The sequence below is a fragment of the Megalopta genalis genome, chromosome 5 (assembly GCF_051020955.1).
Source record: "Megalopta genalis isolate 19385.01 chromosome 5, iyMegGena1_principal, whole genome shotgun sequence".
NCBI classification, from domain to species: Eukaryota; Metazoa; Arthropoda; class Insecta; order Hymenoptera; family Halictidae; genus Megalopta; species Megalopta genalis.
The window spans coordinates 24,134,162-24,146,944 of record NC_135017.1 but is presented as its reverse complement, the minus strand read 5'-3'; the positions used below and the strand labels follow the sequence as shown (position 1 = coordinate 24,146,944).

The window sequence follows — 12,783 nt, the reverse complement described above, 5'->3', positions numbered from 1 at the left end:
CTATAGGAAATGAAAATGGATTAATGTTCAATTATACCCAATATCCTACCAACAAGAAAAAGTAAGCAAGTCTTTTTATTTCAGAATGGAGCACATATGGTAAAGAAAAATAAATTTTACGCATGTTCTTTTTTTTGGTTGTTTAAATTTTATTAAGAATATAAACACAAATGAATGCGTAGCAAGGTGTTCTGCCAGTATGTTGGTCCCTAAAACATAAAATAGAAACGCATTTATTATATATCTTAGCAAAAATTAAAAGCATTACTGAAAAAAATTAAATTACATCAGGATAAGTTTGAACAATCTACAGGATATAAAGTGTTGTACGCACTTTTCGGTCCGCCCGTCCATAGTATCATCATTTTTAATGTGTAATTAAGAGATTCTATATTAAAGTCTATACTGAAATAAGTACTTGCATATTTAAGCAGAGAGGACACAAGCTCCTCCAACAGCCTTGATTTTGTCTTCTGCCAATTTACTGAAGAATTTGGCTTTAACAATAACTGGTTGTTTAGGAAGGCGTCCTTTTCCTAGAAGTTTATAGTAGCCCTGTAAAAATCGAGAAAAAATAAAAACAGTTTATTTAAATGTGAATCGAAACAAATGCATATATACTTCTCAACTTACCGCTTTTACAAGATTAATTACTGGTACTTTACTCTTTGAATCCTTATATTTAAGCCTAGTCTGTTCTGACACCAGTGTCCATAATTTGTCCAAATTTAAGGCTGGACACCACTTTGTGTTACGCCTTAAATGGTAATTTCGCATACCAAGCTATAAAATATATTAAACATTGGCTACAAACTTCATGAAGTATCATGCATTGAATTTTTGTATTGCTAATCAGACCGTGAAGTATATTCAAAGTAATTCAGCTCGCCAGTGAACTAAACATTATCATCACAATAAAAGATATTTCTATATTATTATAGATAAGTTACATGGATCTTACTTTTCCAAAATACCCAGGGTGGTATTTGTCAAAGTTGATACGGTGATGGTGAAGACCACCGGCATTACCGCGACCACCAGGATGTTTCCTGTGTTTACCTGGAATAAAATATTGTTGAGTTAGTAAATTAAATACATGTATAAATCCTATAACTATATACTACAATAATTAAAATGTAGTAATTTTTACGTACCTATACGACCGTGACCATGACTGACGTGACCGCGAAGCTTCCTGGTCTTCTTTTTGTGTGTAGACTATTTAACAAGAAGGAAACAAACTATCAGTAACAATTAATTAATAAAAAAACATATGAAATAACAAAATATTGTTTTTGTCGAGCAGGTTATGTTTGAACACCAACGCAACACCATAAGGCCCAGACTATTTATAATCTATGTGCGATTATACACTTTGCAAGAAAATAATCCCAAGAAATTGTTCATGAAAGTATGAACGACATCATTGTCACAATAATTAATCTAATTTCACTGAGATGCTTTTAATATTTTCTGATTACGGAGAAAGAATTTTAACATCACTCACTCACCATCTTGGTTGCGATGCGAAGAAAGAGGAAACAGCGCTGTCTCCTCGTCAAAGTTGCTAAATTTTATCTAGATGGCGTTTTTTAGAATACAATTTAATCATGAACTATCTACGTACCACATAGAATAGCACTACGTTGTATGTATGAGCATATAGTTTTCATGCAATTAATCTTCCTGATTGGTTAAAGAACAATGCATACAAAATGAGTAGAGTGTTCGTTTCATTCATAAATGCATAATAATCCTCAGCGGAATGATACGAAAAAGTAATCTGTAAGTGAATGTATATAAGACAATTGTATTTACAGCCAAAATATTTATACAAAATTTCATCGACAGATATCAAAACATTAATCTGCATGTTTAGGTTAATCTCATTTAACATAAATTAAAAATTTACTTTTTAACGAAGAAATAATTATGGCATTTGAGAGCATAGAAATGGACCAAGAATTAGCACGAAGGCTTTTAGTCGAAGGTGCTAAATTAGTTATATTAAATGTTCCAAGTGGGACAGAAATGGGTATCGATTTAAAATCTTGGAACACAGCAGATAATTTTAAGGGTATTAAAATGATTCCACCAGGATTTCACTATGTACATTACAGGTAATTATCAATTGCATATGATTTAACACTTTTATCTGTGTAGTAATTGCTTTTCTAATTATTCATTTCTGTTAAAGTGCTGTAGATAAGTTTGGAGAATTAGCACCTAAAATTGGATTCCTTCATACATTTAAGAAATCTGAATTTTTAGTCAAACAGTGGGATGTGAAAACAGAAGATCTTAGTTCAGAAGGTATGTATATCTTGGATAAATTAATACCTTAATAAGATAAAATTTATTTCATTCAGCTGTGTCAGAAGAAACAGTACAAAGATTGAAGGATAACTTAAAAGATTTGGATAAATATCTAGGCTGTTATCCTTATGATACATGGAAACAATGGATAGATTTAACAGATCACATTAGCCCATCTCTTGTTGAACGTTGTTCACCTATATGTGGGTCTGTATATAAAAAAGTATCCATTTACTAATTTAAGTCTGTAGTATATTATAAAACTTGTACACCTTATTTCAGCTTTGTAAGATCAGCTCTAGAGTTAGAGCCTTGCAGTGATGCAATGAGACCAAGAGGAGGAGCATTGAATCCAGAAAAAACAAAAAGAACTGGAATTACTGTGGAAGAAAAGGAGAATGAGCTGCTTCCCAATTTAAAACCTAAGCCAGGCACAGAACTTCGATTATCCAAGTTGCCTGATAAAAATTATCCAGATGGAGCATCACCAAGTGAAATCACAAAACACTCTCTTGATTCTAGCTATGCTCTGGATACATTTTTAAAGGAATTACCACAGTAAGATTAGAAAACTCTTCTATTGTGGTATATGTATAAGCTGAAGATAGAAATGTATTAATTTAATTTTCAGATCTATGGACATTATTGGTGAAATGCAACTGGCATTTGTTTGTTTCCTCGTTGGACAAAGTTTGGATGCGTTTGAACATTGGAAAAAGCTCATATGCCTGGTTTGCGGTGCCGATTCTATAATTCCAAACCGACGTGACATCTTCATGGAATTTCTGAAAGCGTTGGAGATCCAGTTAACTCATGTACCTGAGGATGTATTATGCGATATTGTAGCTAACAATAATTTTGTTTACCAAAATCTACGGAAACTGTTTGGAAGCATTGAAATCAATTCCTATATAGATGGTCGTTTGAAGACTTACGCTACGCGGTTTCGTAATCGGTTAACGACAAAATTCTTGTGGGATTTTTCTAATTTACACGAAGAAGACGACGATGAAGCGCCTGTAGTCGTACTATTGGAATAAAACAATACACATATGTGTTTAGAACGGAGGTTGAAGGTATTAATTACAAATGTACATACTTTTTCTTGTAAATATTTACAATTTTATTAGCTAACTATATTACAGAATTCAATTAAAATAAAATACATACGAATTTTTAATACAGATTTTTACTTATATTATTAACTAAGTACAATGTCATTCAACAATTATTCATTGTAACGTCATCACGAGAGAATGTGATCACTCCCAGAGTTTATCCTCAGACACCGATTCAGTTGCGCTAAACAAAATAAAATACAACAATCAATTTACTATTCGTTACTTATTAGTTCAGTATAATTATTAATATAAAGTATTTAGCAATACTTAAAAATATTTAAAATATTAATCCAGTAATTGGCTATATGTCGACTTCACGGTGAAGACGATAAAGAATATGAACAGATTTGTGTTATAATATTCCATCAATAAAACATACTACTGAATTATAAACTTTTAGAAATTCTTACAAGATGCGGGCGAGGTTTTGGACTTGGTGCTGATTTAGGTTTCTGCGCTGGTTTATGTACTGGTTTAGGCTTAGAGTTATTGCGTCTTGGCTTAGATTTTCCAGGTTCTGGCTCCGGGCTAGCTTCACGACGTAGACGCTACAAGAAACAAAGAAGTTTTAATACTTAAGTCTACAATGGTATGAACCACGTAATTATGTAACGTATTTGAAATTATACCGGATGGGGTGGGCGCGGTGGAGGAACGTACACTGGTCTATTTAATGCGGGTTCAGGTTCTGGATCAGCTTCACGTCGAAGACGCTAAAGGATATGAAGATGTTTCTATTATAATATTCTGCCAATTAAACATATACTAATAAATTATAAACTTCTAAAAATTCTTACAGGATGCGGTGGACGAGGTGGTGGAACGTACACTGGCCTATTTAATGCGGGTTCAGGTTCCGGATCAGCTTCACGTCGAAGACGCTAAAGAATATGAAGAGGTTTTTATTATAATATTCTGCCAATTAAACATACTAATAAATTATAAACTTCTAGAAATTCTTACAGGATGCGGTGGGCGAGGTGGTGGAACGTACACTGGCCTATTTAATGCGGGTTCAGGTTCCGGATCAGCTTCACGTCGAAGACGCTAAAGAATATGAAGAGGTTTTTATTATAATATTCTTCCAATTAAACATACTAATAAATTATAAACTTCTAGAAATTCTTACAGGATGCGGTGGGCGAGGTGGTGGAACGTACACTGGCCTATTTAATGCGGGTTCAGGTTCCGGATCAGCTTCACGTCGAAGACGCTAAAGAATATGAAGAGGTTTTTATTATAATATTCTTCCAATTAAACATACTAATAAATTATAAACTTCTAGAAATTCTTACAGGATGCGGTGGGCGAGGTGGTGGAACGTACACTGGCCTATTTAATGCGGGTTCAGGTTCCGGATCGGCTTCACGTCGAAGACGCTAAAGAATATGAAGAGGTTTTTATTATAATATTCTTCCAATTAAACATACTAATAAATTATAAACTTCTAAAAATTCTTACAGGATGCGGTGGGCGAGGTGGTGGAACGTACACTGGCCTATTTAATGCGGGTTCAGGTTCCGGATCAGCTTCACGTCGAAGACGCTAAAGAATATGAAGAGGTTTTTATTATAATATTCTTCCAATTAAACATACTAATAAATTATAAACTTCTAGAAATTCTTACAGGATGCGGTGGGCGAGGTGGTGGAACGTACACTGGCCTATTTAATGCGGGTTCAGGTTCCGGATCAGCTTCACGTCGAAGACGCTAAAGAATATGAAGAGGTTTTTATTATAATATTCTTCCAATTAAACATACTAATAAATTATAAACTTCTAGAAATTCTTACAGGATGCGGTGGGCGAGGTGGTGGAACGTACACTGGCCTATTTAATGCGGGTTCAGGTTCCGGATCGGCTTCACGTCGAAGACGCTAAAGAATATGAAGAGGTTTTTATTATAATATTCTTCCAATTAAACATACTAATAAATTATAAACTTCTAAAAATTCTTACAGGATGCGGTGGACGAGGTGGTGGAACGTACACTGGCCTATTTAATGCGGGTTCAGGTTCCGGATCAGCTTCACGTCGAAGACGCTAAAGAATATGAAGAGGTTTTTATTATAATATTCTTCCAATTAAACATACTAATAAATTATAAGCTTCTAGAAATTCTTACAGGGTGCGGTGGGCGAGGTGGTGGAACGTACACTGGCCTATTTAATGCGGGTTCAGGTTCCGGATCAGCTTCACGTCGAAGACGCTAAAGAATATGAAGAGGTTTTTATTATAATATTCTGCCAATTAAACATACTAATAAATTATAAACTTCTAAAAATTCTTACAGGATGTGGTGGACGAGGTGATGGAACGTACACTGGCCTATTTAATGCGGGTTCAGGTTCCGGATCAGCTTCACGGCGGAGACGCTAAAAAATACGAACAGGTTTTTATTATAACAGTTTGCCAATTATTTATACTAATAAATTATAAACCTCTAGAAATTCTTACAGGATGTGGTGGGCGAGGTTTGGGTATATATACTGGTCTAGGTCTACTGGGTACTGGCTTAAAGTTTCCGGGTTCTGGCTCCGGATCAGCTTCACGACGTAAGCGCTACAAGTAGCAAAGAAGTTTTAATACTTAAGTCTGCATTGGTATGAACCACGTAATTATGAAACTTATATAAAATTTTACCGGATGAGGTGGACCAGGTGGCCCCTCCATATTCTCGCTTGTTACCATCGCCGTACAGGCGATGGCAAAAATTGTCAGGATTAACAGACTCTTCATGGTGGAAGCTTATTTCATTCAGTAATACGTTATATTTGCACCTCTGAAAAATAGTGAATTGAATGTTAATTTGTGAGAAATAACAAAAATATCAATCCTGCAACTTGGTTTTACAAGGAAGTAACTTCTCAAATATCCTGTTTATGCAATGTTAATGTGTAATAAAATAGTGTCTTACCACTGGCTTCCTCAGGATATGTAAGTACTGCAGATTTGCAGAAACTGATAGTTGATACACCGAAGCGCAGCGTATTTATACTAAACGTTCAACATGGCCTGCATCTCCGCGAGAGTTCAAGGCCTCGGGACACTTGCTTGGGAATCACCGTATGCGTGACACAAATGTTCGATATATTCTTTGTTTTTCTGTAACCACTTTGCAGGGAATTGCAATTGTGGGAATGACTTACTAAGAAAATAAACATTGTGATAATTACATTATCACTTATCATGAGATGTTTTGTTGAATTTTACGTATTATAAAAATAATAATGTACTTTTAGTGACCTATATTTTAGGTCTTTTTATCGTTTTTAACATACAGTGACCCACAAAAGTGTTCGTACATCATTTAAAACGCAATAACTTTTTTAAAACTGGATTGTGACTTGAATTTTTTTTAAATGATAGAGGGTCTAGTATACTAGATAATGACCACAATGTCTTCTTTAAATTTTGCTATTATTTGGAATGAAAAAAAAATAAAAATAAAAAACTCGTTGTTTAACTTTTTTATCTTACGAGTAACAACAAATTAAAGATTTCAAAAATCACAGTGTTGTCACGATTTTGGTAAAAAACTGTAAGAAGTCTGCCGTTTTTTAAAATCTTTCAACGCTTGTAGCTCGACTCTCGATTAACCGATTTTGATAAAAATTTCTGCACGCATATAAGTTACCGAGATGTACGAAAGACATTTTTTAAATTTTTGTCATAAACTTAGATACAAAAGTTAAAAACGGGAACTTTTTATTTTTTTTTCTTATTCCAAATAATAGCAAAATTTAAAAAAGACATTTTGGTCATTGTCTAGTATACTAGTTCCTTTATAATCTAAAAAAAATTCAAGTCACTTAGTCCACTTTCAAAAAAGTTACTGCGTTTTAAATGGTGTACGAACACTTTTGTGGGCCTCTGTAAGTTTAATTTCAAATCCAAACAAAAGTTGAAATTCAAATAGAAATTATCTAAATTTAAATAAAATTTCAAATTTAAACGAAAGTTTAAATTAAAATAAATGTTTGAATTTAAATTTATATAGAAATTTAAATTAAAATTAGATTTTTATTTTATCTCTATATTAAATTAAAATTATTATGCAATATAGTGTGTGTGTGTTAAATTTCTACACGTATCGATAAGATTATAATGTGTATATATGAAAGGTGATAAATCGGTCGTTGTCCAATGTGTTAGTACAAAAAGTTTCACATTAACATGTGAAAGTGCATCGGTCGTGTGGGAATCACCGAGAAAACAAACATAATAAAAAATGGAAGACGGACTTTCCTCATTTGGATTCCCCGGCATATTTGGATTGGCAACGCATCTCTTTGTTTGTATACATTATAATCTCATATAAGACGGCTGTAACGATAAGGGACATTTTGCTCTACTTTATTGTATTGTGTTTCCATCTGTATTTTTTATTTGTTTCAAACAAAAAAAGTAATGTTTCCGCCCGGGATCGAACCGGGGACCTTCCGCGTGTTAGGCGGATGTGATAACCACTACACCACGGAAACCGATGGTAGGATTCTCCTAAGATTTAATGACGTAGTGATTTCGAATGATTTCAAACATCAGAAATGTTTAATTTAGAATTTTCCAGTTTAAACAATTTACACAATTATTTTCATTTTACTTTTGAATTTGTTCTCCCAAAATATGATACGGTCATTTTGACATCTAAGACATTTATATTTTATTAATATTAAGTTTAAACGAAATACCACCAGGTAGAAGTAGGATTCTTTATTTTTATAGCTTTCTTTATTTTATACAAATTACAATAATTATAAAGTAATTCGGTTTCTGGTTAGGCTAACTTATTCGGAAACTGGCTGCACGCTATTTTCAAGAGCTCGTTTCTCCTCGGACAGCAACGACACCTTCTCTTCGTATTTTTCCCGGAGATCTCGAAAAAGACAAAGCTGAGTTTCGTATTCCTTTTTTAAATCTGCGTTTAGCTTCACCGCGGCTTCCATTTTGTTTATCATAGTGCTGTACCGTTCTCTTTCCTCGGTGATTCGCGCCTCCATGTCGTTAACTTCTGCCTGTAACATTATACGAACAAAAATATATTCGATGCATCGACGAATTATTTTAGTTTCAACTAATTCGGATAGTGTACCTGGAGTTGGTTCACTTCCAAATTACGAATTTCCAACAAGCTTCTCGTGAGCGACTCGACTTCTTTCAACGAAACCACTTGGCTGTTCAAAGCACTGATCTGTTTCTCTTGATTAGAAACGATCCGAATTCGATCCTCTAATTGCAAAGATGTTTGCACCAATTTCGCCTTCAACTGGTCTATCATACGTCGAAGCAAAACATCATCGCCTTCGCCCTTCAACAGAGCATCGTAGGATGATTGTAGCTCGACTAACTTTTTCTCGGTGTTCTCCAGCTTCTTCTGGCAGCAATCTCGTTCCACAGATATTTTCTATAAATTCAAAGTTATGAAGATTAAAACGATGCTTGGAAGAAGGCCAACAAGCCATTCTTGGTACCTTCACTTCCTCTTTCAGTTTCAATATCGCAAGTCCGTCATTGTTGACTTTCAAGTCGCCTTCCGCTAGCGATTTATTTTCTGGCGTCGCTAATTGCTTGCCGATCTCTTTAATAGGCGCTTGATCATCCTCTTTCTTTAAATTCGCCACCGGACAAGTGTCCCCAGCACCTGTGACCGCCTGTTTTTCGAATTCCGCTACTTTCGACTACAAAGAGAATACTGAACTATAAAAATGAAACGAACGTGTTTAATTAAACGATTTCTCTTCCTTTCGATTGCAAGATGCGCTGAAACTTCTTCGGAGATTCACAGTGTAATCGCTTTGAAAGGTCAGCTAATTTTATTACGACTGATGATCCCCTTAAATAGAGAATGAAATTTACCAGTTGTTCGCTCTGATTGAATTCGACAATCTTCGCAGCCTCCCCCGCAATTTTTTCCTCGGAAACGACCGCAATTTCATTTTCGATCGCCGCTCCGTTTGTGGATGGACCGTCGTTACTTATTTCGGATGGTTTTGCTTCTTTCTCAGGTACATCTTGACCTTTCGAGTCGCCTGCAACCTCGGGTTCCTTGGCAAGCGGAGGGATGACTTGCTCTTGCATTGCGGAGGCGGTTGCATTTTCGGCAGCGGATGCATTTTCGACAGCACACGGAACCGCATTCTCCGCATTGTCCGGTTGATTCGATTTAGGCTCGTGCGAACCTTGACTCGCGTCCGGTTTGATTGTTTCCGCGTCTGACATCTTTTTATCTGGAAGAAATGTCAGCTTTTTGCATTGATACAGAAACAAAAGTACAGCAGAACGTTTCGTGGAAATGTTCACTGCACGAATACGCTGTTTGCGCGAATATCGATCGATATAGACTAATTTACAACAACTAAAACTGAACACGATTCTTCTTTATTACATTTCGTGATTTTTTTTAGAAGCATCGTCTCAGAAAGAAAATCATGAAATTTCTCTTTATTATATCGCGTCTACATTCGTGATTAATAATAATATTTTCCACGGCAGATACAAAAATAGCTATAACGACAGACGCTCTCGGTTGATTCGATCGGATGGACCTCACCAGGTCAGCATTTTTTCCCGCAAAATCGATTCGTATGCACGCTTCGAATATCGAAAGGATTCACTGGTTCCGGTAAACCTAATCGCTTCGCGTTACTGACGAAACAGTTGAACGTTTCCCGCACCACGTGCAACCGCGCATTCCCCGAAGAATTGAATTTCAAATTACCGAGTGATTCGATAGAGGAACGTCGATGTTTTCTCTGAACACGATCGATACTTTCACGCGGGCCGACTGGATATCCAGTACTAACCGAAAGTCTGGTGTATTTTTGGACGTTCTACGGCTCATTCTATTTTAAACTATCGTAGATGCGAGCCAGTCGAGAAACGACCGACAAGCTAAAAACCGTATGCCCATCAGATGCAAGCGTTTCCACGCAGAAATTCCCGCTCAATTTTACTCGCCCGGCAATGTTGTCGATCATTATGTAATCCCATGAATAGGGACATAGTCTAATGTAAGTTAGATTTTTTCCTTTCGAAATATATCACGCAACGCGAGCCTTCGAGTCGATACATCGCTCCACATCGTTCGTACGAACGAATATCGAGTCATGATCAAGAAAAGTGTTTAACGAAAATTAATGTATGGAACCTCTTTAAAAATCATTTTTATTCCGGAAAGAAATTATTGCTTTTCATTTGCTCGGCAAGCACCATTTCGATTCGGACGGGATCATGGGGAATTCGGTTTGAGAATTTATTAACGTAGTCACGCTGTAACGTGCAAGAGGTATCACGTACCTCGGTGTATGTATTTACAATAAATTATATGGTAAGTAAAGAAAAATATTCTGTTTTCGCGACGGATACGATTTTTTCCAGGCAGATAGTTTTAAATGCTTCGAACTTTTGTGCACATGGTGACCGATCCTACACAAGGATTCGGTACATAACCTTGTTCGCATGTATATGCTATTTTGTAACATATATCTTTCGTTCTGATCATTGACGCGCAAAAAAGCGATCTCTATATAATATATCTTGTCGACTGAAGTAGGTATGAAAAAGAAATTAAACGGTCAGAATATTTAATTGCCATTTTGATATATGTGCTCGGTGTTAAAGGTTACGTTACCACGGTTTCTTTGAGGATAATGATTAGCTATTTTTATTTGATATCATTTTCGTATGTTGCGAATGTTGCACTGACAAGTCTCATTTATGTTTTCTAGATTATCAGCTAAGGTATGGAAGAGTACTCGAGAGAACCATGCCCTTGGCGTATAGTAGATGACTGTGGTGGTGCATTCACAATGGGTTTAATTGGTGGAGCCGTCTTTCAAAGTATTAAAGGCTTCCGTAATGCACCCAGTGGAATGTCCAAACGACTTCAAGGCAGTTTCATGGCGATCAAACAACGGTCTCCCATCTTTGCTGGAAATTTTGCATCTTGGGGCTGTCTGTTTTCGACGATAGATTGTACATTGATTCAAATTAGAAAAAAGGAGGACCCTTGGAATTCTATTATTAGTGGAGCAGCAACTGGTGGTATATTATCAGCAAGGAGTGGTTTACCAGCTATGGCTGGTAGCGCGATCATTGGTGCTGTGCTATTGTCCCTGATCGAAGGCGTAGGAATATTTTTCACGCGTGTGTCCGCGGATCAGTTCAAACCTCCCTCGATCACAGACGATCCGAATTTTGGACCACCGCCGCACGGTAATCCGTCGTAAAATTTTAAACACATTTTAGACACATTTCAAATCACACTCAACTAATTAAGTACAAACGTTTCGTATTCGAAAACGATAGTAGTTGAAAGATATGGTTGCCAGTACATGAAATCTGTATAGACAATGGAACTCCTTGATTTAAGAAATAATAATAGTTAATTTTTTATTCAATGTTGTTCCTTTCTGTATTTTTATTGAACTGTTAATATACGAATCGACACAGCCGGTACAAACGTATTAATAATATATAAATATAATATATATTTACATATATATATTACTAAAATAAATTGACAACATATTATGTCAGGATATAGGTCTTTTGTGAAAAGACTATCTATAATAGAAGAGATAAACGAGGGCTGATAAAATTATCGTCGATATTGTAAGATTAATTGTATTATTTGTAATGCTTAGTTCTATTAAACATCTTCTTCATCATCATCCTCTTCTTCGAAGTATTTGAAAGCCGTGGTTATAGATAAGTTCAAAGATTTATTCGATGCGTCTTGCGGCATTTCATGTTCTGATTCGTACGACGGTGATTTTTCTCCTGAATCTTTTAACGATTTGTTCATTATCGCAAGTAAGTTAAGTTGTTCCACCTTAAAAATTTCGATTACGAATGAAAGAAATTAGAACATAACATAATTATTTCATAAATTACATGAATGAGATATTTACCTGCAGCCTGTGAACTTGGTTATCAATTTTCGTCAACAGTTTCAAAAGAAGTTCCCTTTCCTGCTTTAAATCCCTTTGGAAGGCAAGCAACTCGTTTGCGCCTATTTTTAATTCAGGTAAATCAAAATGATTCTCCATCCTTTAATTACTTTCTTTTAATATATTTGTGTATAACCTTATTGTGTTGTTTTGACACTATGCAACACTACACAAGTGTTTCATGAGAATTACATTTCTTTCCTGGTCGTTTTATAAACAATAGTCTCACGATTTATAGTTGTAATCTTTCTTCAGTATTATTCGACTTAAACTAATCTTTATTCAGTATCATTCGATTTAAACTGTAGAAACTGGCAAATGTTCAGTATACATACAGCGTCTATAAAACATTACGTAGAGGTTAGAATGACTGGCACCCAGTGCAGCCAACTATA

General features: G+C 35.5%; 6 protein-coding genes and 1 non-coding gene across 14 annotated transcripts; 2 read left to right on the top strand and 5 right to left on the bottom strand.

The window, feature by feature from the left end:
• Positions 1 to 125: 125 nt before the first annotated feature.
• On the bottom strand, positions 126 to 1,604 carry RpL27A (ribosomal protein L27A). Of its 2 annotated transcripts, none has more exons than XM_033476663.2 (6): positions 1,512 to 1,604; positions 1,155 to 1,218; positions 962 to 1,059; positions 634 to 783; positions 419 to 555; positions 126 to 209 (listed from the first exon to the last, which is right to left on the bottom strand). In XM_033476663.2, the coding sequence occupies exons 1-5, from the start codon at positions 1,512 to 1,514 to the stop codon at positions 427 to 429; spliced, it is 444 nt and encodes a 147-aa protein (XP_033332554.1). In that variant the 5' UTR covers positions 1,515 to 1,604; the 3' UTR covers positions 126 to 209; positions 419 to 426. The 2 variants fall into 2 exon arrangements, with proteins under 2 accessions (XP_033332554.1, XP_033332553.1); XM_033476662.2 differs by having other exon boundaries at positions 423 to 555.
• A 41-nt stretch (positions 1,605 to 1,645) lies between these two features.
• Positions 1,646 to 3,496, top strand: LOC117224002 (protein AAR2 homolog). 2 transcript variants are annotated; one of them, XM_033476657.2, is made up of 6 exons: positions 1,646 to 1,785; positions 1,852 to 2,120; positions 2,198 to 2,313; positions 2,370 to 2,523; positions 2,599 to 2,874; positions 2,948 to 3,496. In XM_033476657.2, exons 2-6 carry the CDS (start codon positions 1,933 to 1,935, stop codon positions 3,354 to 3,356), a joined length of 1,143 nt encoding a protein of 380 aa, XP_033332548.2. In that variant the 5' UTR covers positions 1,646 to 1,785; positions 1,852 to 1,932; the 3' UTR covers positions 3,357 to 3,496. The 2 variants fall into 2 exon arrangements, with proteins under 2 accessions (XP_033332548.2, XP_033332549.2); XM_033476658.2 differs by having other exon boundaries at positions 1,655 to 1,785; positions 1,880 to 2,120.
• Apid1 (apidaecin 1) lies at positions 3,413 to 6,435 on the bottom strand. Of its 4 annotated transcripts, XM_033476653.2 has the most exons (16): positions 6,355 to 6,435; positions 6,081 to 6,219; positions 5,895 to 5,999; positions 5,729 to 5,812; positions 5,563 to 5,646; positions 5,397 to 5,480; positions 5,231 to 5,314; positions 5,065 to 5,148; positions 4,899 to 4,982; positions 4,733 to 4,816; positions 4,567 to 4,650; positions 4,401 to 4,484; positions 4,235 to 4,318; positions 4,067 to 4,150; positions 3,848 to 3,985; positions 3,413 to 3,618 (listed from the first exon to the last, which is right to left on the bottom strand). In XM_033476653.2, exons 2-16 carry the CDS (start codon positions 6,174 to 6,176, stop codon positions 3,610 to 3,612), a joined length of 1,272 nt encoding a protein of 423 aa, XP_033332544.2. In that variant the 5' UTR covers positions 6,177 to 6,219; positions 6,355 to 6,435; the 3' UTR covers positions 3,413 to 3,609. The 4 variants fall into 4 exon arrangements, with proteins under 4 accessions (XP_033332544.2, XP_076377865.1, XP_033332545.2 ...); XM_076521750.1 differs by lacking the exon at positions 5,397 to 5,480; XM_033476654.2 differs by lacking the exon at positions 5,729 to 5,812.
• Positions 6,436 to 7,848: 1,413 nt separating this feature from the next.
• On the bottom strand, positions 7,849 to 7,921 carry TRNAV-AAC (transfer RNA valine (anticodon AAC)). Its single transcript has one exon. It is a non-coding gene; the product is annotated as a tRNA-Val (tRNA).
• A 214-nt stretch (positions 7,922 to 8,135) lies between these two features.
• On the bottom strand, positions 8,136 to 10,379 carry LOC117223961 (uncharacterized). Of its 2 annotated transcripts, none has more exons than XM_033476572.2 (5): positions 10,241 to 10,379; positions 9,294 to 9,664; positions 8,909 to 9,115; positions 8,530 to 8,841; positions 8,136 to 8,452 (listed from the first exon to the last, which is right to left on the bottom strand). In XM_033476572.2, the coding sequence occupies exons 2-5, from the start codon at positions 9,654 to 9,656 to the stop codon at positions 8,225 to 8,227; spliced, it is 1,110 nt and encodes a 369-aa protein (XP_033332463.1). In that variant the 5' UTR covers positions 9,657 to 9,664; positions 10,241 to 10,379; the 3' UTR covers positions 8,136 to 8,224. The 2 variants fall into 2 exon arrangements, with proteins under 2 accessions (XP_033332463.1, XP_033332462.1); XM_033476571.2 differs by having other exon boundaries at positions 10,156 to 10,291.
• A 143-nt stretch (positions 10,380 to 10,522) lies between these two features.
• Positions 10,523 to 12,109, top strand: LOC117223962 (mitochondrial import inner membrane translocase subunit Tim17-B). 2 transcript variants are annotated; one of them, XM_033476573.2, is made up of 2 exons: positions 10,523 to 10,764; positions 11,165 to 12,109. In XM_033476573.2, the coding sequence occupies exon 2, from the start codon at positions 11,180 to 11,182 to the stop codon at positions 11,663 to 11,665; it is 486 nt and encodes a 161-aa protein (XP_033332464.1). In that variant the 5' UTR covers positions 10,523 to 10,764; positions 11,165 to 11,179; the 3' UTR covers positions 11,666 to 12,109. The 2 variants fall into 2 exon arrangements, with proteins under 2 accessions (XP_033332464.1, XP_033332465.1); XM_033476574.2 differs by lacking the exon at positions 10,523 to 10,764 and adding an exon at positions 10,860 to 10,989.
• LOC117223963 (uncharacterized) lies at positions 11,803 to 12,774 on the bottom strand. The gene is made up of 2 exons (XM_033476576.2): positions 12,350 to 12,774; positions 11,803 to 12,270 (listed from the first exon to the last, which is right to left on the bottom strand). Exons 1-2 carry the CDS (start codon positions 12,485 to 12,487, stop codon positions 12,088 to 12,090), a joined length of 321 nt encoding a protein of 106 aa, XP_033332467.2. The 5' UTR covers positions 12,488 to 12,774; the 3' UTR covers positions 11,803 to 12,087.
• Positions 12,775 to 12,783: the final 9 nt, after the last annotated feature.